Source organism: Panthera uncia, chromosome F2, assembly GCF_023721935.1.
Source record: "Panthera uncia isolate 11264 chromosome F2, Puncia_PCG_1.0, whole genome shotgun sequence".
Taxonomy (NCBI): Eukaryota; Metazoa; Chordata; class Mammalia; order Carnivora; family Felidae; genus Panthera; species Panthera uncia.
Genome location: NC_064812.1, coordinates 3,156,627 through 3,182,634, shown reverse-complemented (window position 1 = coordinate 3,182,634; position 26,008 = coordinate 3,156,627). Strand labels below are relative to the sequence as shown.

Below are 26,008 nucleotides of genomic sequence, written 5' to 3'. Positions count from 1 at the left end.
CATTTCACCCAAATTTCATGAAAGATATCAGCATTCAAATCCAGAAAACACCAAGAAGGAAAAAGAAAAAGAAAATCACAATTAGGCACCTCAAACTGCTGAAAAGCAAAATTAAAACAAAATATTCAGAGGAAAAATGACAAATTACGTACAGGAGAAGTACAAGAAGAAAAGTAAACTGAAACTTCATCTGAAGTAATGAAGATTAAAACTTTAACGAAGATGACAACTTTAAGGTATTACGGGAAAAGAATGTCAATTTGGAATTCAATATCCTCCAGCAAAATATCCTTCAAAGGTAAGGAGGAAATAAACACATTTGTAGATCTCAAAAAGGTGCTGGAAGAATTCATCACGGGCCCACCTGCACAACAGGAAGGGCTAAAGGGCATTCTTCAGGCTGGAAGGGAACGACGCCAGGCGAGAACCCGGATCCACAGAGAGCCAAGTAAGGCTCATTTGTGGCTGAACAGACCATTTTCCCAATTTCTTTAAAAGAGCAGCATTGCACCACGGAATTCATAATGGATAGACAAGTAAAATGCGTGACAACAATAGCAAAAGGCCAGAGGAGTAAGTAGAATTATATTACTATAAAATTCTCACAGGGGAGTCATCTGGGTGGCTCAGGCAGTTAAAGCGTCCGACTCTTGATTTCGGCTCAGGTCAAGATCTCACGATTTGGGAGGTTGAGCTCCACGTGGCGCTTTATGCTGGCAACGTGGAGCCTGACTGGCATTCGCACTCGCTCGCTCTCTCTCTCTCTCTCTCTGCCCTCCTGCCCCAGTCTCACTCAAAATAAATAGACATTTAAAATAAAAGCATAAAAAACACAGATATAGAAATTTAAAAAAATAGCAACCACAAAAAATTAAATTTAAATTTATGTTACATGTAAGCAAACGTAACATACCCGATAAAATCAAGAAATAAAGGAAGTCCCCATTATATGATATCTACAGAGGACACGCTTGGAGTACGTACACACACAGGCCGAGGGTGTAAAAGCTTGTACAAAGTTGTACATCAGCTAAACGGCAAGCTTAAGAATGGCCATGAGATTGTATTAATAATCAGAATTACAAAATACAGAGAACACTTCCTAGTGATAAAGGGTTCAGTTTATCACAGGAGACAAAAAATCATAAAAATGTGTACCCCTAATAACAGAGCTTTGAAACACAGCAAACAAAAACAGTACTAAAGGGAGAAACAGACAAAACCCACACCACACTCGGACAACACGACGAGGACGGAGATAAAGAACTGTCGTGACGCTACAGACCAACGCCACCTACTACTCAAATCCCCACACCCGCCAACCACAGGACACACATTCTCTTCAACCGGATGAGTAACACTTACCAAGATAAATCTCATACTTAGCCATAAACTAAGTCCCAACAGAGTTCAAAAGGCTGAAATCTTACAGAGTATGTCCTCTAAACTTTATGGTTATGGTTTGTGGAATTAAATTAGCAATCAATATCAACAGGTACCAAAAACAAAACAAAACAAAACAAAACAAAACAAAACAAAACACCAAAGAGTTAAAATTTGAACACATCTCTAAAAACAACAAAACCCCACAGATTAGAGAATTCACAAGAAAATGGAAAATATTTTGAATTAAAATGACAATGTATCAAAACGCATGGGCTATAGCTAAAATCAGGCTCAGAGGGACATTTACAGCTTTAAACAAATGGATTGGAAAAGAAGGAAGGTTTAAATTTGATGATCTAACCTCAAAATGAATAGAAGGATAATAAATATCAGAGAAAAGAAAACGGACAGACGGGTGGATTCAACAAAAGAGAAAAATCAACAAAGTAAAAAAGCTGTTTCTGTGAAAACATCAATATCATTGACAAACCCTAGCAAAGTTGATCAAGGTAAAAGAGAAAAAAGACAAATTTAAAGTATCAGGAATGAGGCGCGCCTGGGTGGCTCAGTCGGTTAAGCGTCTGACCGGCTCAGGTCATGATCTCGCACTTCGTGGGTTTGAGCCCTGCGTCGGGCTCTGTGCTGGCAGCTCAGAGCCGGGAGCCTGCGTCCTCTCTATCTGCCCCTCCCCTACTTGTGTGTGTGCGTGTGTGTGTGTGCGCACGCGTGCATGCTCTCTCTCAAAAATAAACGTTAAAAAAATAAAATATCAGGAATGAACAAGACTCTCACCACACGTCCTACAGACATTAAAGGAACACAGGCACCATGTTGCACCAGGAAATTCAACAACTTACAGAAAATGGACAGATGCCTTGAAAGACGCAAACTGCCAAAACAGACACACAGAGAAAATTCTGCACAGCCTGGTACCTAATAAAGAAATTAAACCGTACGAGGAAAACTCCAGGTCCAAACGATTTCAATGACAAAGTCAGTGGAACATTTAAGAAGGAAATTATACCAATCTATCTTTCGTCTTGGGAGTTTTGGCAGGAGGAGGGAACATGTCCCAGCTTTTCACAATGCCACATACCCGTGCTATCAAACCTAACAAGAAAAGTACACACATGTCTCTCAGGAGCAGAGGCACAAAAATTCACAACGAAATGCTAACAAAGTACTGCAGTATATAAAAATAATAAGTCATGACTAACGATGTATATAAAATAATGCATCTTAACTCTGAGAAAATCCAGCCACTCTAACATAAAAAAAAAAAGTCAATGTAATTAATACACCTCATTAATAGGAGGTAGGAAAAAAGGAAGAAAAACTATATGATCATCCCAAGAGATGCAGACAAAGCATTTGACAGAATTCAACACCCAATGATGAGAATACTTCTCAGCAAATCAGGGAGGGAACTCCCTCGGTCTGATAAAGGGTCTCTAAGAAAATCCTGCGACTAATAGAATACACTACAGGTGAGAGAATGAATGATTCCCCCTTAAGAGTGGAAACAAGACAAGGATGTCTGTTTTCACCACATCCATTCATCATTATTTATAGTGGATTTCTTAGCCACCGCAATAAAGTAAAAAATAAAATGCTTTAGAAACTGGAAAAAAGTAAAACCATCTTTGTTCAAAAGTAACAAAAAAACTTTTTTTAACATCTTGAAAGTGCACAATTAAATGGTTTTAGTATATTCACAGGGTTTTTGTCTCCCTTAGAGCACCACAATCTAGGTTTTGAACATTTGTCATGACTCCAAAAAGAAACCCCGTACTTGTCAGCAGTCACTCCCTCCTGAGAAACTTCCCTCGTGGACAATGCAATTTTAAAATACAATTTGTAGTAACATCAAAGAACACAGCACACTTAGAATAAACAAAACAGAAGACCTCTATGATGAAAAGTATGAGTAAGTTCTGCAAGAAATTAAAGTAAACCTAATGAATGGAAAACACAGCCATGTGTGTGGACCAGAAGATTCAACAGTATCCACTTTCCCCAAATTTATCTACAGTTTCAAAGCGATCATGATAAAAAAATTCCAGGGAACTTTCTGGTAGCAACTGAAAATCAATTGATTTACCCTCCCCCTCAAGGGGGCCCAGGTAAATCGATGGTGAAAGAAAAGTCTTCTCAACAGACCCTTACCTCCCACCACAGACAAAAATTAATCCAAGATGGATCACAGGCCTAAATAAAAAAACAAGCCCAAATTGTCTGCTTAAAAAAAAAAAAAAAAAAAAGAGTACCTGTACCCTTCAGATAGGCAAAGATTTTTTGGAGAGAACACATAATATGGTAACCATTTTCAAAATTTTATAGATTGGATGTCAACAAACTTACAAAATTCTGCTCATTGAAAGACACCATTTAGAAAGTGAATCAGCAGGGGCGCCCGGGGGGCTCGGTCAGTTAAGTGCCCAACTTTGGCTCAGGTCATGATCTCATGCATTGTGGGTTTGAGCCCCACGCTGGGCCCTGTGCTGACATCTTGGAACCTGGAGCCTGCTCCAGGATTCTGTGTGTGTGTGTCTCTCTCTGTCCCTCCCCTGCTTATTCCTTCGCTCTCTCTCTCTCCTGTTCTCTCTCAAAAATAAATATTTAAAAAAAAAAAAAAAAAGTGAAATGACAAGCCACAAACCAGGGGAAAACACTCCCGATACAGACCTGGACCTTAAATATAGTAAAAACTCCTACAAATCAGGAACAAAGAGACAAGCCAGGGAAGAGGCTTCGACAGACACTTTATTAGAAACACTACGTGACACTATATAACGTGTAAACATAATGTAATTACGGTTATAGGCACATGAAAAGGTGCTCAACTCACTAGTTACCAGGAAATGGAAATTAAAACCCCCAAAGAGAAACCATGAGACTGAAACGCGAAACTCCAGGAGCCTGGCCGTCCCCCGTGCTGAGCGGGACGGGGCGCGCAGGCCCCACGCCACCCGCGGGAGAATGAGGCGGTGCGACCACTCTGGCGGCCTCTCGTGCAGCTCAGCCTACACCCACGCTGGGATCCAGCAATTTCCCTCCCGGGTATTCATCTCAGAGAAACGAAAATGCACGTCCCCAAAAGACTGGAAGAACAACGTTCATCGTGGCAAAGCCCAGACAGCCCGAGCGTCCGACAGGAGAATGAATAAAGAAATCACGCAATATTCCTCGGCGATAAAAATAAGAAGCTATTAACACACGGCAGTGCGGGTCAGTCCCACAAACACCAGGCCGAGTCTAGGGAGCAGGTGGGGTGAGACGATCTCACAGGGCAGAAAGGGACAGCACAAAGGGACGCGGAGCACTGGCCTTACTTAGCGCTGGGATCGATGGAGAGGGCAGGAGGCAACGGGCACGCGCACACGTTCGTCAAAGCTCACTGAGCAGCACGCTTGACAACTGTATCCAGACACAAGGAAACACACAAAACATTTTTCAAAAAGGAAACGCCAAGGGACACCTCCGGGGAAGGAGCTGCCGGAACGGAAGGGTCGATTACTTTAACGCCGGGACCCGCGTCGGCCGGTCGAGACCGATGAGGGATGAGAGGACGGAATACCTGTTGACTCTCCTCGGGCATTTCTCCGGCTTGATATCCAATTCATAATGGTAGATGTCAATTTTTGGAATGTCCATTTCAAAGAAGTTGGCCTGTAACTTGATTGTTCTCCCGGAGGTCCCGAAGTCGGGTCTGGGTGGAGGCTTGAAGGCATATCCTTGGATGGGTGGCGGTGGCGGCGCAGGAGGCGCGAGCACTGGAACGGCCAAGAGAACGCCCGTTACACAGAGAAACACCCGCTGTCCCAGAGCGCTCGCGAGCCCCTCCTGTGAGTGACCCGCCCCTCCCGGCCCTCGAGGACCCCCGCTGTCCCATGTGCCCCCCATACGCTCATCCTCGCCTCCTCCTGCCTCGTGTCCACCCGTTTCCTGGGAACCCCTGACTCTCGTGCCCCTGGCCCTCGCCCTAACTGCCAGGCTCCAGGGACCCTCTGCCCTTCGAGCCATGGTCCTCCCTTTCCAGGCTGTTGCTCCCTTGCGCTGCCCGGATCCTTGGAACGTTGGGTTTTCTCTCCCCAGCCCCCGTCATCTCTCATATAGGCTCACAGACGGTTGACACTGCATCCACAATTAAACCACGGTTCGTGCCTCCATCAGTGAGGCCGTGGCCCACCCCCTACCACGACCTTTCCCACACGATCTGCACGCACAGCCGAACACACAACCGTCCTCATTTTACCTGCTTCCTCTGGAATCCATCCGTTCTATCCATCCCTCTCTGCCCCTGCTCGGGGCCCCGTTTCACCCCACGGGCAGTTAGGGAAGCCTGCTAACGGGGTCTCGGCATCCAGGCAACCCCCCACCACTTTCCGCCCTCCAGGCCAGAGGGTCCGATCTCCACGGGTCCAAGCACCTCCACGGCCGCCCAGCTGCAACCAGGAGCCCTCACGTCTGCGAGGTCTGGCCTCAGCCTGGTCTCTGGCCGCTCAACCCAAGACGGCCTCGACCCTGAGGACCAGCCTCACTCTTCACAGCTCCCTACTTCTCCTGTCTCTAGCCTGCCTTGTTCACATCTCCAGGATAAATCTGCTACGCTGAGCGGGAATCCCAGCCGCCTCTCCAGCTGGACCTGAGCGACTTGAGGACGGTCTGCCTCCCCGAGGGCCTGAAAGCACCTGGTGCGCAAGAAGAGGCCAGAAACACCTGGTCAAGCTCCGGAAGCTGGGGTTCAGACAGGTAAGGGGAGGGATGCCAAAGTCACTCAGAAAGCGTCCTTACAATGGACCACCGAAGTAGGAAGGAGGATGTTTAGGATCTCGAGAGACAAGAAAGCCGAGCCTTCCTGACATCAACACGCGTGCACGCACCCGGCCACACGTGGCCCCAAGCACCACTCCCCACGTGGCAGCAGGTATTCCAGCGGCTTCGGACGGACGGCTGTGTTCGGGTCGACACGGGGACTCCACTTTCCGCGCGATCCCTCCCGCCCCTGGAAACCACAGCTCACCCCTTCTCTGCAACAGACCAATGCCACATTTCCACAAAGGAGGGGGTCTCAACACAAACCAATTCTTTACTTAAAATGCACTGGAGGGGCGCCCGGGTGGCTCAGTCGGTTGAGCGGCCAGCTCTTGATGTCAGCTTAGCTCATGATCCCAGGATTGTGGGATCGAGCCCCAAATCGGACTCCAAGCTGAATGTGGACCTTGCTTCAGATTCTCTCTCTCCCTCTGCTCCCCTCCCCTGCTCATGCTCTCTCTCTCTCAAAAAAAAAAAAAAAAAAAGGAAAAAAGAAGAGCTGGGGCGCCTGGGTGGCTCCATCGGTTAAGCGTCCGACTTCGGCTAAGGTCATGATCTCACGGTTCATGGGTTCGAGCCCCGCGTCGGGCTCTGTGCTGACAGCTCAGAGCCTGGAGCCTGCTTCAGATTCTGTGTCTCCTTCTCTCTCTGCCCCTCCCCCACTCACGCTCTGTCTCTCTCTCAAAAATAAACAAACATAAAAAAAATTTTTTTCTAAAGCACTGTAGTAACTCACTGTGTATTTGCTGTGTATACTGATGTTCCTTCTTTTCATACGAGAGACTAGAAAGATGGGGCAACGTTAATTATCAGAAAAGGAGACAATGCCAACAGGACACTACCCATATGTAATTAAAGGGACGAAAGTCATCAAGGTGGCGTCCCTCCTTCATTCCTATTTAAGCCATTGATTTAATCAAGGAACGTTCCCTCCTGCCCCCAGCCCTCCCACAGACAGTAGAAAGAAACTTCATCCCAATTCAAATTTTCAGCAATTCTGTTAGTAAAGTTCAAACGGCCGCTTAGAAAAAAAACAATTAAAAATTTTTCCAATAACGGAATACTCTTAATTTTTGCTCACGTTTTCATTTTTTTAAATCTTCTTTATAAAAAAAAAAATCCATGTACTTCAATGCCTACTGACATTTACTAGAAACAAATGAAGGCTACTAAAAATAAGCTGTTTTTACTGCATTTATGACCTAGAAAAACCCAGAGTTCTCGAATTGTTTTCTGTCTTGTTTTCGATGAGAAAATGAACATGCTTCAAGGTTATTAATCTCCCTGAGTTACACCATCCGGAAACCTGCAGGTCTGTCTGAGCACCTACGACCCTAGAGAATGGTACCTACAGACCTGCACACGACACGCCGTCCCTGCCACAGCACGCTCGCGCGTACCTAGGGGCTGGGTAATGCGCGTGGGACCGGGGAGACAGGTATAACCCACGTGTCGCCTCCCAGGACAGTGTCTGGGTGTCATCTGACAGATCAGGCGTGTTTACTGCTCGTAAGCGCAGCTCACACGCGATCCTTTGCACTACAGACCCTGACCGCGTCCGGGGGTGGGCTCCACTCTCGCCCAACTCTGTCCCCTGAGGAGAGCCCACTAGCACACGGTCCCCGCTCTCAGGGGACGCCTAGCCAGTGAGGGGAACCTTGTGAATACAGGAGCGCAGTTAAACCACAGAAGTGACATCTGTGCCCCAGGAAATGTCCAGCCACAGAGCCAGAGGCATCTGGTGCCCAGGGTCCGTTCCAGGAAGCAGAGTATCTGCACTGAAGGGCTCTCCAGTTTACGAGGGGCTTTCACATACTTAACTGTGTGTCACAGTCACGGAGCGAAGGCGCTCCCTTTGAAAAGTCAAGCCGTCTGAGGCTCAGACGGCAACAGAGTGGCGGTGCCCAACTCTGAGCCAAGACTTCCTCCTGCCACGAGCAGCCATCCGGCCCGGTAGACGCGGGTGATTTTACTTGCCTCATATCTAACCGCTGGCACAGAGATGCCTGGAGCCCAGTTCTCTGCTTGGACCTATTTCCCCCACCTGCAAAGCACGAATTCCTCACACATGTGCCATGGAAAACATGGAAAACTGTCCACCGGTCTGCGTTACTGACTCGTATTGATGCAAGCAGCAGAAAAAAACGCGATGGTAACACATTCACGAAATATATAACTTCACAAGATATTTCTTCCTTGCTTCTAGCTTTTAAAATTTTTTTTCGCGTTTGTTTATTTTTGAGAGAGAGCACGACTGGGGGAGGAGCCGAGAGGTAGACACAGAATCGGAATCAGGCTCCAGGCTCCGAGCTGTCAGCACAGAGCCCGAAGTGGGGCCCGAACCCATAAACCACGAGATCATGACCTGAGCCGAAGTCAGATGCTCAACCGACTGAGCCACCCAGGCACCCTGCTTCTAGCTTTTAATAATGAAAATACTGAGAGCTCATGGGAAGACTATGGAGTATACAATGACAAGTGAAAGCTCTAACAGTTTTCAAAGCAGAGTAGGGCGAGGCCCCAGCAGCTTTATTTTTTTGTCTGTTTATTTATTTATTTTCAGAGAAAGCGAGCACAGCAGGGGAGGAGCAGAGAAAGGAAGAGAGAGAATCCCAGGCAGGCCCCATGCTGTCAGCGCAGAGCCTGACGTGGGGCTCGAACCCATGAACTGCCAGATCATGACCTGAGCCAAAACCCAGAGTGTGGCGATTAACCGACTGAGCCACCCAGGTGCCCCGAGGCCCCAGCAGTCTTATGCCTCCCTGCCCAGCCTCAATCCTAGGAGAGATCTCAGATCCGTTTTTGTACTTTACAGAGAGTCAGCCTCGAGCGTGGAGCGCCAAGACAAGCGGGACTCACGAACCAAACGCCAGAGAGGACCCAGCGCTGGCGACGCTGCCCAGAAGCGCCCGTGCGTGAGGAAGGGGCGGGACGGCACACGGGGGTAAGGTCACTCTCGCGGGACGGTCGGCTCTTGGCCCCAACAGGTGGGTGACGTTCCAGCGTGAAAACCAAATGCTGCCGGAAGCCAAATGCTGCACAGCACACGCACCTTCACCACAGTTGACACAGACTGACTCTGAAAATTAATTCCCGTATCGCCTAGAGATGAACTGTCCAAGCACACCCGGCCCGCGGCCCCCTTCCCCTCGCCGGTTCTGCAGCAGGAACAGAGTCTGACTGCAGATACGCCACAGCGCGGAGCAGCGGGGGCAGGGGGACCAGGGGGACCAGGGGGACCCCGAGCCCACCGGGCCGGGTACTGGTGAGCAGGGGCTCCGGAGAGGTGCGGTGCCTGTCGCGGCCTCCGCAGCCACGGCCACCGTCAACATCCACTGAGTGAGTGAGAGCCCGAGGAGGAGGAGGAGAAGGAGGAGGAGGAGAAGGAGGAGAAGGAGGAGAAGGAGGAGGAGAAGGAGGAGGAGGAGGAGGAGGAGGAGGAGGAGGAGGAGGAGAAGGAGGAGGAGGAGGAGGAGGAGGAGGAGGAGGAGGAGGATCTGGGAGCCACCACAGCGTGGCCATGGCTCCGAGGGTCCGCTCAGCAGAGACCTGGCCCCCAACCCGGCCCTGCAGGAAGACCCCACCTCCACCCCAGCTGTGGCCAAGCCGGCCAGCCCGTGCCAGGCCAGGCCATCCTGTGCCAGGCCAGGCCATCCTCCCGACCTTCCAGGTTCTCCCCCTCCCCATCCTTCTCCATCCTTCACCGAGAAATCCGGCTTCCAGCTTCCCGTGAAAGCTGTGCGGCGACGCCCAGGCCCGCGCCCCCCGCCCGTGGCTCCAGACAGTTCTGCTGGGAACCGTCGGCGCTCCCTCCGCACTGGGGGGCAGGATCCGGGGGGGACGGGAGGGCAGCCCCTCCCTTCTCACCCAGGAGCCCCGGATGGTCACAGCTGGAAGAGACCCAGTTGAGGGGGAGGGCGACTGTCGGCCGTCACCGACTCCTCCGCCAGCCCCCACTCCCGACGGGGCAGGTCCTGGGGGCAGGGAGCCCGAGAGCCTGAAGGCGTCAGGGAACGCGGGCCACGAGTGTGTGAGGAGCTGCTACCCATAAGTCAGCACGTGTGTTTAAAAGATCCATTCTTAGAGCCACATCTCAATCAGTGAAAGGGAAGCATAGTGAATGAGTAATCGACTTCCTGTATGAGTAACTGGGCCGCAGCAACCAGGAAGTTTGGGTGTTTTTTCCAGAAGCCATGGAAGGCTGGCTTGTCCTTGCGTTTGAAGCGAGGCTTCTGCGGGACGGCGTGGTCCTAAAGAAACCCGCCCCACGGGGTCCAGACTGTCACCAACTTGTCAGAGGAGGGTCCCAGATCAGGCTGTGGGACCCTGGCCCCAGCAGCCCCCTCGGCAGGGTGGAGCTCTGGTCCCACCCTCCGCCTCCGTACGGGACGGAAACAAGGGACAAGGAACTGGGGTGACCAGAGGAGACAAGTGAAGGTCTGCTGGACGTCCTCAAACGGGTGGGTGCCCTGGGTGGGGGTGGGAGGCGCCCCAGCAGCTCAGGGCCTATCGGCGCAGGCCTCCATGAGGACAAACCACCAGCAGCGACACTGCTAAGAACTTTCTCTCAGGGCTCTGCTCATATCCAACTCACTACCTTCGGTGTGGCAGGGGTAACAGACTCTCAGCCCTGCAGTAAAGGCAGGCAAGTGGGGCACAGAGCACCTGGGGGGGAGCCAGGTCACAGGTGGGTCCTCAAGGAGCAAGTGGGCAATGTTGGGAGGTTCCCCTGCCTGCGGCCACCTAAGCACTCCCAGCAGGCAGGTGGAGGAGGGCAGCGGCTCTGGGCTCACAGCTCACAGCGCAGGGGCTGGGGCGACACCTCCAGGCACCGGGCAGGCGCAGGGGAGGGGCCAGGAGGGCACCAGTGCCCGCCGTGCCCAGAAGGAGGTGTTGCAGATGGGCTCCGGGCAGGCTGGGGCAGGGCCTGCTGTGGAGATCTTTCAGGCCCCTGAGAGAGTGATGCCCTAACCCCACCGAGAGGCCCGTGGCTCAGGCTTCAACCCACACAATCACCTTTCCTCTCTCCTACCTGGAATTGGGAGGTCGCAGAACCGAGGATCCAGAGACACTCTGACCCCTTTGCTATATGATGAGCACTGTGGCAGGAGCAGGGTACAGGTTTCAGTCTCCTGGGGGAGAGGAGACACGGCCGGCCACACCAGCGGGGCGCCACAGCACAACTTCACGCACAGCTAGGAGCCCCTCCGAGAGGAAGAAGGTGGCTCCCTTCCAGAAAATCTCACACGCATCTTACCTCATGAAGGATGGACCAGATAACTGAGAGCTTGTTGGGGGGGGGGGAGGGGGGGGACAGGCACCCAGGATACCCCACCCCTCACCTGTCTTCTTCACCTGGCTAGAGATCATGGAGCACCTTCTAAATTTTTTTTTTAATGTTTATTTGTTTTTGAGAGAGAGAGAGAGAGAGAGAGAGAGAGAACGTGAGTGGGGGAGGAGCAGAGAGAGAGGGAGACACAGAGTCCAAAGCAGGCTCCAGGCTCCGAGCTGTCAGCACAGAGCCCGACACGGGGCTCGAACCCACGAACCATGAGATCACGACCCGAGCCGAAGTCAGATGCCCAACCGACTGAGCTACCCAGGCGCCCCTCACGGAGCACCTTCTAAAGCAGCACCTGCAGGTGACGGCCCCCTGAACCAATGTGTCTTTGCCTGCAATGGTAGACACAGACTGGGTGACTGCTTTCATTTACTATAGTTTTTATAACAGAAGATACAGAAAAACACGGAGAAAATAAAAGGCCACCGGAGATGGTCCTGTTAAAATGTCAGTCTTCTACATACCCATATGACACAACATGTGCACCCGTGCTAACACGGAATCATGCAGACTTGTACCGGCTTCTTTCATTTAACATCATATTATGCAATTCTCCAAAATGAATCTTTAATGACCACATTACTCACTGAGCCATCTCCTGCGGATGCATTTCAGTGGTTTCCAAATTTTCACTTTAAAAATGAAATGCTGTGCTGACGACCCACGTAGAAACATCTCTCCCTACATCCTCGAGAGGAAGCAGGGGCCAGCGGGAGGGCTCAGTGCACAGGCGGGCCACCCTCCACAGCTTGAGCCATGTGGCTCCCACCGCATCCGCCTTCTCCCTGCGCCCTCCTGGCCCACCCTTCTCCCTACACACTGAAAACACAGCCCACCTTCACCCCTCCAGGCTCCCAGCCTCGAGAACAATGGACTCGCTGACCAATTCATCTCCTCAATCTGACCCTAGGCTGCAGGCAGCAACCCGGAGGCGGTGGTGGGGGGAGAGACAGACAGACAGACAGACAGGCAGGCAGGCAGAGACAGAACAGAACCAGGGCCTAAGCCCAGATTCTGGGCCTCAAGATCTATAGGACGCGAGCCTGCAGTGCTCCCCTCCCAGTGCTGCTGCGGAGCCCCACCCTGCCACCTGCCGCCGTCCCTCATCTCCGCCCTCCCTGCTACCCTGCCCAGCAGGTCAGAGGCCCCCTGACCACTGGCACGCCATCACTTCAAGGCTCAGCTGGGGACGTGTGCCTCCTGAGCCCGCACACAGCAAACCAGGCCTTGGGGGCGTCCTGGGCTCCCCACCATGCCGAGGGCCCTTCCAGGACACATCGCCAGGAGCTCCCAGCCAGGGATCCACGCAGCCAGCTCAGAGGGTCTGTGAACGGGGACGGAGCAAGTGACACGTAGCGCTTCTTTCCATTATGAACATGGACACGTGGAGACACCGGGACCCTCACATCATGTGGCGGCTGTTACAGACACCACAGAGCAAGTCTGAATTCACGGCTACCTCAACATCATGAGATTTATGAGGCCCGCTGGTGGACCGGTTACAAAACGTGGTAACATTTGCTGTCATATTCTGATGACTGTATCCCGACATGACCGGCTTTCCTGGTCATCCTACACATTTTGTTCTGTGCCTTGAAAAACAGGATTCTGGTAAGGGATCCGCCCATCGCCTTCACTAGACTGACAAAGGGGTTCGTGACCCCGCATGCCTGAGAACCGCCCGCTGTCAGGGGACGGCACAGCCTCATCTGGAAGCGGAGGAACCGATGTCTCGGTTCCTCCCCGTGTCTGTGGCCCTGCGGAGGGCGGGTGGGTCTGCGGACAGCACCACGCCCTGCAGGCCTCAGAACGGGGCTGTCTCGAGGCTGCCCCAGAGCGTCTGTCCCTGACGGGACGTGGGCTCACGGCTCACTGGCTGCCATGCCGGCTCCCCAGGCCCGTCACGCAGGCCGCCTACCAGGCAGGGGCTCGGAGTCGGGCCTCGGAAGGCACACGTCCCGCTGCGGCCTCGCGGCACAGCCTCGTGTTTACGACGTGAGGCCAATCTGTGTCCCAAGGCCCGAGCTACACGCGGGCTCAGGAGTCAGCTCGGGGGAGGCCGCTGTCCCTGGCAAGTCCGTCTGGTGACCAGCACGGAAGGCAAGCAGCAGACAGGCATGGCTGTTCGGAGAAGCCCTTCGTTTCTGCTGTTTTCTAAATCCCTAAGCAGGTGGAACGGAATTTTCAAAATCCCTGCGTGACCCATTAGGCCTGGGCCCACGCGGGCACACGCGGGCACACGCAGGCCCACGTGGCTGCGCCCCCACCCCCACCGCCTGCCTGCAGTGGGGCACCAGCTCAAGCCATCAGGCCAAGAGCAACAGCCCCGACCACAGATGACACATAATAAATAGCAGAATTTGGGGCCAGGAGTCACCGTGGAAACCAAGGAGAGTCAGTCACCCTTCCTTCCCCAACCTGCTCTGAGTCACGGACCTCGAGCCAGGCTCCAGGCGGGTCTGGGGGCTCTGCCTGGGGGTGGGGGTGGGGGGGGGGAGAAAGAACACTGAGAGGGGGGCTGAGACTTCCTGCCCCCCCCCCGCCCCCCCGCAGGCGGCGTTCCCTCCACTACATCTTATTAGGAGTCCAGGACGTTCAGAAACAAAAAGACCTACGTGACCCTTGGCTCCTGGGTGACTTAAATGTTCCTCAAGAAAAATCTACATCACAGAATCGCTAAATAAATGCGGAGTCTGGCTCTTCAATTAAGCAGCTTTGGTTGCTGGCAAGCGAACCACTGTACCTCCATCTGTACTTGCCACGGGGCTGGCACAGGGCACTGGAGGGAGCCCGGCCGCCCAGCACCCGGGTCTCAGTGGGACTGGGGTATTTGAAGATTTGCCACCAAATGCCATAAGGCTACCGTATAGCTCTTCCCAGAACCTCGAAGTGAGCATGAGTATCAGCGTCCCATAGCCTCTATTTTCCTTTTAGAATTCTGTGTGCGTGGTATGGGCATCGGCCAGAAACCATGAAGGCAAAAGAAAGTGACAAAAATAGCTCAAGGCCATCCAGCCCGTCCGTGCCACAACGTGGGCCAAGCCGGGCACGGACATCAGCTCCCTCACGCTTTTGGACATCTCTTGAGGAGGGAAGAGGGACTTGTCAGGGTCCCAGCCAGGCGGTGGCCGAGAAGGGCCACACCACCACCCAGGGCCGGGGGGGTCTCCCGCACACCTTGCTTTCCCCACAGGCTAGAAAAGGACGGGTTCTGACACCGGCCGGGACACAGACCGCAACGCGGATGCTGTCAGACCAGCCCTCTCCTGCTGCACCCAGCACGCACGGCTGCCACTTGGCGAATTCACCTGTTGCCTACACAGGCGGGTCTCGCTTACGGCCGCCCAAGCCGATGGAGCTGCATTACACACAGTCACAGTAGCCTTTCCGGTGAAACGAACGGAGGCATTCTCAGAACGGAGCACCAAGAATGCAGAAAGGAACATCTGCTCCTGTCAGCTGGAGAGCAAGTTAAGAGGACACATGCTCTGCAGAACCGCAGTGCGAGACCCCGGGCGGCCAAGGAGCCAGCTGCGATCAAATACAAAAAAAAAACCAGACCTTGCCCAAGTTCCCGGAGGGATGTGTTTTTATCTGGCCAGACGCCCAGACAAGGTGGTGCTTGTGCCCTGACATCCGGTTCAGGCACCGCGGCCGAGAAGAGCCCAGCTGGGACGCGCAGACACCCTGTACGGGCCCTGGTGCTCCCCTCGGCCCCCAGACCTGCGAGGCTGGGCACGCCCCTGAGGTGGGCGGAGCCTAGCAGGGGTGCCGGGTCACTGTGTAGGGGGGCTGCACTCTCAGCACACTGGAGCCGGGCGTCCGTGCTCAGGGCTCCGCTGGCCCCACCGGGGCGCTTAGGCGTGACAGTGACCGTCAGCCCAGAGGGCAGCGGGCTCAGAGGACACCCCAAGGCCGGCGCCGACCCCGACCGCGAGTCCCTGCCTGGGAAGTGACGCCCTCCCTTTCTCCAGCAGGAAGATGTGTCCACACCCTAGGGAGGCGCTCCCGTCCGCTCCTCTCCCTTGGGCATGTGTGCCCAGCGCCTCCCGCCCTGAACGAGGATGAGGGGAGGAGAACCCAGACGAAACCCCGGGCAGGCTCGCAGACAAGGTGGCGGAAGGACGGCCCTGCGAGGAGAGCAGCCAACCGTGGAGTCACAGAGCCCTTCTCTAGAAATGTGTCACCTTCACGCGGCTACAGTTCCTGTAACTCTTCATTTCTTCCCCTCGTGGTAAAAACCCTCTGGGAAATTCCAATCTGTCGCCCGGTTCTTGGCCACGCACGAAGAAGTGGCCCTGAGAGGCAACCCCGAGAGGGAGGGGCCAGTCGCTCTGGGGGCGAGGGGACTCGGCCCTGGGCACGGCAGGTGTTCCTGGGTGACGGTGGGGTCCTGGCCGGTGCCCAGGGCCGCGCGCAAGGCGAGGGGAGTCGGCAGGAGGACTGCCACCAGAACGCCTCGCTCGACTTTTGTGGTTGAACGAGTACCAGTCTAAAAATACTTTAACCTCGTTTTAGCGAACAATACAGCACGTACAGGATACATGTCACACACGTAGCTTCAGGACGAAGCACAAAACAAACATCCAACCACCCTCATGCCAGTGACTAACAAGGTTATTCTCTATCTTCACTGCAAACTCCCAGAACTTCACCCACAAAAGATTTTTAAATAGACTTTTGTGAAAATCCAACCATCATTTCAAATACTATTTCTTTGAGAAATGGTCCCCAGGCCACCCCCGTGATCTGTAAAAAGAAAACTTCCCCATAAAAGTTGTTTTAATAAACTTTCCCCCCTGCATCAAAGATGTCCCCTCTGACCCGCCATCTGTCTTTAGCCAATAATATTACACATACTGTAAAAAGTACAAGCAGGAATTTAGGAAATCCTTGACAAACGTAAATCGCCACCCCCCTTCCGCTGAGGTGTCCCCCGAATGGCTGGTATGGCCACTGTCCACTGCCGTCCTGCTCCGTGGACGTGTGGTTCTTTCAAGAGCTTGTCAAGACATTCGGCCACGCGACCTGAGCGCTTTACGAAAGCCCTGAGGACACACGAAAACCACCCCCCGCGTGTCTCTCTCTCATGCTTCCCTGTAACGCTTACCAGCTGTGACTCTGTACTTATTTTGTGATTCTCTGGCCAGCCACTGGCCCTCCCACCAGCTCGTGAGCATCGGCAGGGCAGGGCTTGTGTCGGCTTCTGTGCAACCGTGGAAGGAAGGAACGAACAGATGAATACAACAATAGCTCAGTGTCAACACTCAGTCTTCGTAGAAACCCCTCCACCGATCTGTAACTCGACGCCGGTGTTTTACGGCAAAAACACGGAGCATCCACGTGGAGACTATGACTCCGTCTTCCACAAGCTGTCTCCACCATCTCAACCAAGGAAGCTGTGTTTATCAAGCATCTACTACGCTCTGGGCGCGACTCCAGGTACCTCCTCGTCTGTCCTCACATCCCCCCTCTCGGACACAAGTTGTCCACACTTCACAAACCAGGGCACCCCGGAGGGTGACTCAATGCCAGGCCAGCGAGGTTTTAGAACCTAAATCCTTCTATCACCCCAAACATACAAGAATCTAACCTCCGGTCTTCTGTTCCCATCCTCTTAAGCAGAAAGTTCACGACTGTGTGCTCTGTGACAGTAATGAATCCACCCTGGTTACCAAGGACATCTCTCCACACCAACAGAAAACGACTAACTACCCCTTCTAGCGTGTGTATTACTTTAAGCTCTCCCGCAATTCCTTGGGAAGAACCACGTGTGCTGTCCCGGTTAGTCCTCACCGTGGGCCAGGCACGTGTGACCCCCAGCTTGCTGCTGGGACACCGGGAAGGTAAGGACAGACCAAGCTGGGCTCAGCTCAGGTCCTGCTGCTATGAGAGCCCATGAGTTCTGCCACCAGGCCAAGGTGCCTCAAGTCCTTTTGAGACAGTGGATATGTTTAAGCCAAACACATTTTCCAAAAGAAATGGGTGGGCTAACGGTGCATAAAGTAGGCCCCCCAAGTTCGTTCCGTTGGCACAGGAGAGCCCAGGAACAGCTGCCACTAAACTGAGGTCTGACTGTGTGCCCAGCCTCAGGCTACGTGTCCCATACGCTCCCTGAGCACCTGCTGTGTCCCTGTCCCCGGGGGACTCACTTCAGCAGAGGGCAGGCAGAGAATCACGTCAGGAGCAACCGTGAGGACAGTTCAGGGCAGGCTAAGGTGACATTTCAACCGTGGGACAGGAGAGAAGGGACAGGTGGAACACTGAACATTTGAGGGAAAAGTTAAGATGAGCTCCCTCACATCTTATTACAAAACAAACTCCAAATGGACACAGATTGTAAATAGGCAACATTTGTAACTGAAACAAAGATATCCAAAGAACTACTTTAAAATTGAATAGTCTTAAAAAAATTAAAATTAAAATTAAATTAAATTAGTCCTTTATAATTCGGGAGTCGGAATGTTCTCTGTCTTGGAACCAAAATGCAGGTCACAAGAGACGAGTCTGACTACACGGGATTTTTAAAGCTTCTCTGGTTGCCCAAGAAATTCGGAAAATGTTGTGACATAATAACTTCACAAACCTAAAAACTTAAACCTGGGTAGACGGTCTATATAGATTAATAAGGATTTGAAACTCCAACGGGAAAACATGGAGAGTGCGCACGGGCAACACCAGTAGCCGACAAACAGAAAACATATTCAGCCCTCATTCAAAAAATGCAAATTGAAATCGTAAACAACTTTTTTTTGCCTACCTGGCATTTAGAAGAGCCGGGGAAAATGATCAGTGTGATTACATCTAAGCTGGCTGGTCTTGAAGGTATGTTACAGAAATCGGTTAAAATCCTGTGCCCTTTGATGAAGTAACTCAGGAGGCAGGCATTTATCCTCAAGCACACACAACACCTACACACAACAGCAAGACATCCCCGCCCCGGAACGCATCAACGCCCACCCAACACATGACTGATGAGGACTTCGTCAGCACAAAGTCTGTTAAATAAGCTGCTGCGGTAACCTGCTCACACCGCACACAAACAACTACTCCGCATACCGGGAAGCGGGAGGAGTTCCACAACGGCGCTGGAGGCAGTCCCATTTGTCACGTGTCTACACACGCACACTTGTGGGGTAGGAAGGCTCGTGAACACGAGCGGTGGCTTCTGGGAGGTCATGTGATAAGTTGTCTTTCTGCGCTTTCTGCCTCGATTCTTTTAAGTGGACTATTTACTCTTAGAAAAACAGTAAGAAAGCTATTTTTTTTTTTTTTTTTTAATTTTTTTTTCCAACATTTTTTATTTATTTTTGGGACAGAGAGAGACAGAGCATGAACGGGGGAGGGGCAGAGAGAGAGGGAGACACAGAGTCGGAAACAGGCTCCAGGCTCCGAGCCATCAGCCCAGAGCCCGACGCGGGGCTCGAACTCACGGACCGCGAGATCGTGACCTGGCTGAAGTCGGACGCTTAACCGACTGCGCCACCCAGGCGCCCCAAGAAAGCTATTTTTTAAACACCTACAAAACCAACTTTGAACAAATTTTGGCAGGAGAATAAATGGGTGTTTACTCTATTTTTCTCTGACAATTTCCAAAGTTCAACAAAAACTAAGAGGTGGCAAGCACAGCCAGTACTCCGCCTAAGAGACATCTTTTTAAAAAGTTGCCCAATCCAGGGGGCGCCTGGGTGGCTTGGTCGGTCCAGCCTCCGACTTCAGCTCAGGTCATGATCTCGCAGTTCGTGGGTTCGAGCCCCACGTGGGGCTCTGTGCTGACAGCTCAGAGCCCTGGAGCCTGCTTTGGATTCTGTGTCTCCCTCCCTCTGTCCCTTCCCCGCTCATGCTCTGTCTCTCTCTGTCTCTCAAAAATGAATCAACGTTAAAAAAAAAATTAAAAAAAAAAAGTTGCCCAATCCAGGATATGAGGTGGGTGTGTTAGGATTCCCACGTATATCTGAGGCCCCTCATCCACAGCCACACAGATGTAGACAGGAGGGGCCCAGCTTGGAGGAGACGCCCCGTCATCTAGAAGATGGGCGGCCACCAGGCCACCCGCAGGGCCCCCCACGTGCAGCCACGAGGTTGTCCCGGGGAGCCCCCTGGCACCTGCCAGTGCCCGGGGACCTGCCACACGGAGGTAAGCCCGCACGTCCCTATTTCAAGTCCAAGATTAAAGCCACAATTTGGGTTCTATATCCCAGATAAAGCGAACTCATACTGAAAGTGCACCCAAGGGAAAAAAAGTAGGGGACCGATTTCTGCCCATTTATAACCGTGCCCCACACGCCTCCCCCCTCCTCCTCCTTCCTCCCTTCAGGTTACAGGGTTGAGTGAGTTTCTGAGGTGGCAAGAAACCATCTCGCTCACGTCCACCCTTTGCAGCAGGCACAAGCGGGGGTGCCAATGCCGAGCACACACGGCCCCTTCCGATGCCACAGCCCGGTTCGGGGAGCGTGGCATCTGCACGCGTGCAGGGGTGCTGCCCGCACCGACAGCCCCGCAGTCCAGCTAGAGCCGTGACCGCCAAATGCAGGTAGCCACCAACGTTTTATTCACTTTTTAATGGAAAAGAAAACATACACATTGGGAGCACATCTCGCCTGAGGGCAAGCACCTTCTGCAGACGTGCCGTTCACGTGGCAGTCGTGGACTGGGTGTGCTGCAACGTGACCTTCTCACTGGGAGCGGCCGGGAACAGGTCTGGCTGCCTCCTGTCTGCCCTTCTGGAAGGAAGGCACGGCCACCCACCAGCTGCGTGAGCCAAGGCTCTTTCCGTGGGACGCGCTCCTGACTTCAAGCCCTAACCTGGGTAACGGACGAAGCACAACGCACAGGCGGGTGTGTAGCTAACGCGAATCCACGGGTCCTGATCCATCACCATCAGCTCGTGAGGCCTGATGAATTTTAACAGACAAGGAATCAGGAAGAGAAGAATGGTATCAAAAACGAAAGAAACCACAATTTCAGTTCTGTCCCACGGGGCTACTGAGTGAAGTCTTCGCTTTCCGCCTGCCGTGGAAAGAATAAGTGTCTATTTTTACCGGCTAGGCGGCGAAACCCATCATCTCTCCCTCCTCGGCTAACACACAACCCGTGTCACTCAGAACCAAGGCTCTGCGTCATCGGCCCGACTGGGGAACTGACGGGTGACCCTGGGTGCCCAGGCTGCAAGGTGGCTGTCCACTGCCGTATCAGTTACTCTACGTGGTCCAACACAGACGGAAAAGGACGAGCGGGACTGAGGCCAGATGCCCCGGAGGGCTGACGGCCCCACAAAGCAGCTCGGCCACTTAATGTGGCAACACAGGCGGGAAGGGGACACACACACAACAGTCCCCATGGCCCTTACGGAGGACAAAGTCAGGGGCTTTGTCAGGCATTTTGAAGCCATCACACCCAAAAGAAGTATCTTAGATGGGGACCCTGGGGGGCTCAGTCGGCCGAGCGCCTGGCCCTTCATTTCGGCTCAGGTCGTGATTTCAAGGTTCATGCGTTCGAGCTCCGCATCGGGCTCCGTACTGACAGCAAGGAGTCTATTTGAGACTCTCTCTCTCCCTCTCCTTCTTGCTCTCTCTCTCAAATAAGTGAAAGGAGGAGGAAGAGGAGGAGGTGTCTTAGACCAGGCCAGCAGGACGCAGCGGGACCCGCTGGTTTGGGCTCAGTTACTGGAGAAGGGCTCTTTCTAAGCCGCTGCCAGCCTAGAAGTCCAAATGACTTCAATCCTGAGCGAGCAGGCATGAGCTTACATTTCTTTCTGTTGAAGCCAATCGCTTTGCTAAATTCTATCCATGACAGTCCCGGCTCCCTCCCCATTCCCTGCCAGGCCTGACAGCCGCCCCAGGAGAACACTCCATCTCCCCGCTCGGATGAGTGCCCACCGTGCGGCACGACCCTCAGCGACCCTGTGCCCTCTGCACACGGGCCACTCCGTGAGCCACAGGGCGTCCCTGACCTGGCTTCCGCACGCCCACTCCCTCCCCAGCCCGTCCCGCTCCTCGTCTCGGCCCCTGGAAACCAGCCACAGCAGACGTCTCTCTCCTGGAGACCCTGCGGTGCCCAGAGCCACCCAGAGCCCCTGCCACCCGACAGGACACTCTTTCAGATGCCGCAGGTTCACAGGACCTGCGGACTGCGGACCCACTGACTGCGTCTCTGTCCGGCTGCTCCTGTTCAGTGCGTCCAACTACAGCAACATAGTAACTCGCCACGTTCTCCAACTTACGCCCCGCTTTGTCACACCTCTGTCACGCGTGCAGCCTGCCGATGCCAACGCCCGATCTACCCGGGACTTCAGGGGTTTGGGGGTCACGCGTGTCCTCCCACACACCCCAAGTCTCACTCGCGTCGCCCCCCCCCCCCCCTCGTGAAGCCATGTGGCCGGCCAGGGCGGTGCATCTGCTCTCAACACCTGGAGAGACGGCCCGGCCCTCACAGGGACCTGACTTCACACTACCTCTGAGGTCCCGGCGGCCCTCTAGCCGAGACAGTTAATGCACGCACGCACGCACGCCTCGGAGCGCCCCGCGCGTCTAAACCCATTTTGGCACTGGTCGTGTGGCACACATACACACGTCCCTTACGTCGTCCGGAAATCAGGACCTTCTCGTGATTCACAAAGCAAAAACAAACAAGACAGGCAAAAGCCCGTGGCCACTCAGAAGGGACTTCTTGGACCTAGTAAGTTACCCAATGAAAACCTCCTGAAAACATCACTCACTCCCGCAAAAGAAGTATCAGAAGGGTGTCTCCTGAGGTCAGAACCAAACAACGAGGCCTGAAATCACCACTTCGACAGGTTTTACCAAGTGCAGAAACAAAAGAAAAAGAAACAACCAACACGACTGGAAACAAAACCGCGAAAGTGCCACGTGGAGGCACAGTCACCTACATCAAACTACGGCGGAACCACAGACAACCGTGAGAACTGAAAGAATTCGTCAAGCTTGCTGAAAACAAGATTCTAAATATCCACTGCCTCCTTCTACCTGAGCAGCTCCTGATTAGGAAAATGACTTTTACAAAGATGCCATTTAGAAACAACAAAAACCGCAGGTACAAAGGAGGGACCAGGCTAGGATCTGCTTGAAAGATACTTCAAGTAATTAGTCTTGCACTCAGTGATAGGCTCAGCCATCTGGCCTCATGTTAACGCATGTTCTCTCTTCAAACCCCTGCAGCACGCTGATAAGTCAGCATCACGGGGGGCTTAAAGATCCAAGAAATGTGCACTGTTCACGAAAAAAGGGAGCCAGATTCTGGGTGGTTATTCCCTATCAGGATCCTACGAGAAGGTGCGACGTGTGACTCTCATTAATGATATCGCTGAACTACTAAGGCCATTCCCTGCAACGCCTTCCGGTTACTATAATCTGAGTGCCAGGTGCCCGGACAAATGGCACCTCACCTTTCGTGAGGTTCAAAACACTTCTGCTAAGGTAGGGAGTGTCGCCATCTTGCAGAAGAGACAGAGACGGACAAGGTGAACTGACTTGCCTGAGGTCGCACAGTCGCAGAGCTGGGACCCGGACTCCGGCGTCTCTGTTTCCAAAGTCTGGACTCTTCCCGGGAAGCCTCCATGCCTCCTCTGGCTCTCTGGCTGGATCAGGATGGTTTGGAAGGATCTGGAAGGGCCAGGAGCTCCCAGCTGCCATAACGTGTGACGGCAGTTAGCTGATAGCCCTCATGCAAGAGCACGGTCACGAACGACAACCGGGCACCTGATGGCCGTCCTGAACCACAGAGCCGGTCGTCAGACTCTGCTTCTCAACCCGAAATAGGTCCTAACTGTTTTGGAAGGACAACACGGAGGCAGTCTTAAAGCAACCCAATTCCTTTTGACATCGAGAGCTGGGGGCCACATCCCCTCCCCTTGAGTCTGGGCAGACTGGTGACAGCTTCGACCCGCAGAGCAGGGGAGAAAGGGAAATGATGCCGGGGATTTGTGAGGCTGGATAAGAAGAGGCCACGCAGCAACCGCTCTGCTCCCTGGGAATGTCTGATTTCCAGATACTTCCTCGAAGAACTCAGCCCGAGCCACACAGAAAGGCCATGTGGGCGCCCTGGCCAGCAGGCTCTGCTGAAACCAGCCTTGGTGTCAACCCAGCCCGGGTGCCAGACCTGCGAGTGGAGAGGTGTCCAGATGGTCCCAGCCCTGAGCCACTCCGCTGCCTCCCGGATGAGGCTTGACGGGGCAGAGAAAGCACACCGCCCCTGGGCCCGGTGCCAATTTCTGACCCAGAGAATCCATGAGCACAACAGCTGCGGCTTTGCACCACTCGGTCTGGGGGGGCTCTTCCCACAGCAACCAGAGCAAACACCACATGTTTTACAGGCCCACCGACCAGATCTTCCTGGTCGCAGTGCTGTTCCCTACGAGGGCCCCCAATTCAGTACGGACTGTTCAGATGTCCAGCTGCCAGCCAGTCCTGTTACGATAAAGAAGGCCACAGGACAGGAGCGCCTGGGTGGCTCAGTCGGTTGAGCCTCCGACGACTTGGGCTCAGGTCACGATCTCACGGCTCAGTTCAGAAGTTCAAGCGCTGCACCCTGCTTGCTGCTGTCGGTGTGGAGCCTCCCTCTCTCTGCCCCTCCCCTGCTTGCTCTCTCATTCTCTCTCCCTCAAAAATAAATAAAGCAATGAAAAAAATAAAAAATAAAGTAAAGAAAGAAGGCTGCACGAGGACACCTTAAATACGTATGTTGTGGAGGAAGGCTCACTGGGGAGTCTTCTGGCAATCATGTCCCCACTCAAGGATGTGGAGGAAACTAGCAGACAGCTCAGCACATGGAAGGGGCATGTGGCTGCGAAGCCCCCAGAAGAAATGGGCTTTCTGATGCCCTGCGGGGCTCACAGGAAGGGAACATGTCTAAGGGCAGAAAGAAAACAAAAGGAGATGTTGGTCGGTGAGCTGAGCACAAGCGGTTCCCCTGGGATCCAGGGTTGATGCAAGGCCGGTCTGAACCCGGGCCCCAAGTATGACAAAAACACCCTGCTGCTGATTGGTCCCATGTTGCCTTAGAGGCTGCCGGCCTCCCGTGACCCTCCGGGTGTTCCGGCAGCCTGCCCGGCCGTGGCCAAATGTCCAGCACGTCCCTCCCGCCCCCTCCCTCAGCTTCGGACTCACTGGCTTCATGGAGGGAGGGTGTAACAGCCATCAGAAGAGGGTCCTGGGCACCTGGGGGACTCAGCAGGTTGGGCCTCTGACTCTTGACTTCAGCTCAGGTCATGATCTTGCTGTTCAGGGGATTCAGCCCCACATCAGGCTCTGTGCTGACCGTGTGGAGTCTGCTTGGAACTCTCTCTCCCTAGCTCTCTCTGCCCTTCCCTTGTGTTTTCTCTCTCTCTCTCTCAAAATAAATAAGCACTAAAGAAAAAAGAGAAGAGGAAAAAAAAGGAAAGGAAAGTGAAAAGGAAAGAGAAAAGAGAAGAGAAGAGAAGAGAAGAGAAGGAAGAGAAGAGAAGAGAAGAGAAGAGAAGGGAAGAGAAGGGAAAAGAAAAGAAAAGAGAAGAGAAAAGAATAGAGCTGTCCCAGGCCCACACCTCCGGGAGCATCTGTCGGGGGCGAAGAACTATGGTGTCCTTGCCGGGCCCAGCCCTCTGCCTGCAGACCAGGGTGGAATCGGGGACAAGGCTCCAGCCACCCCTCCCCCTCTCTGCTGTGACTCTCCCCTCTCAGTCAGGCTGTTCCCATCTTCAACAAAACGAGACAGAGACAGAGAAAAGACCTTCTAAGACCCTGGAGAGGAAATCGCACATCAGCTATAAAGCAGCTCTGATTAGACAAAAGCGAACGCCAAGGGTGCGGCGTCCCCAAGAAAGAGAAGTAACATCCCGAAGCACCCAAACAAGCAACTCTGAACCCACGAGTGCGAGCGGGAAGACACTGTAAGGAACTAACACAAAGTCGTTCACGGGTAAAAAGCGAGCCCCGCCAGACTCCAGGCCGGAGCGGTCTTTGGACCCCACTGTCCGCCCCCCAGCCGTCGAGCCACTGGTTGCGTTGACTCCTAACTCTCCCCCAGCTCTGCAGCCGGGCGGGGCCCCCACCACGCGCACGAAGCGCTCTCCCAGGGTCGTCGCGTCACACGGTCAAACCTCGGCCCGGCAGTGCCGTGGGCCACACCTGACAACGAGCGGGCCAGCTCCTCGTGACTCCTCGCCTCTCAGCCCTGGACCCCCGCTCCCCAGCTCTGCCCCTTCATCCACCAGCACCCTCTACACCCTGAGCACCGCTGGAGGCCTCTCCGGTCCACATGCCCCCGGGCACCTCTCAGGGCTCCAGCTGCCCGTCCAGCACACCGCGCAGACTCAAATGTGTCCCACGTCAACTCCCGCCCTCCCTCACGCCTGCTGGCCCGCTCGCCGGCCCTCCCCTCTCCCGGCCCCTCTGAGTTGGCCACACTGGGAGCCTCCCAGTCCCTTCCTCCCAGCACCACTGCCCCTCCCCAAGTCAGGAGGATCCCCCC

General features: G+C 53.6%; 1 protein-coding gene across 3 annotated transcripts in view; it reads right to left on the bottom strand.

The window, feature by feature from the left end:
• AGO2 (argonaute RISC catalytic component 2) overlaps nucleotides 1-24,873 on the bottom strand; it is an 81,192-nt gene extending 56,319 nt beyond the window's left edge. The window contains exons 1-2 of one of the 3 annotated variants that reach the window (XM_049633443.1): nucleotides 20,348-24,873; nucleotides 4,964-5,159 (exon numbers count right to left, since the gene is read on the bottom strand). In XM_049633443.1, coding sequence (XP_049489400.1) covers nucleotides 4,964-5,159; nucleotides 20,348-20,423 — 272 coding nt within the window. In that variant the 5' untranslated portion in view covers nucleotides 20,424-24,873. Of the gene's footprint in view, nucleotides 1-4,963; nucleotides 5,160-6,269; nucleotides 6,386-20,347 lie in introns of those variants that run through there. The other 2 variants (XM_049633446.1, XM_049633445.1) reach the window with 2 other exon arrangements.
• Between the last annotated feature and the right edge of the window lie 1,135 nt (nucleotides 24,874-26,008).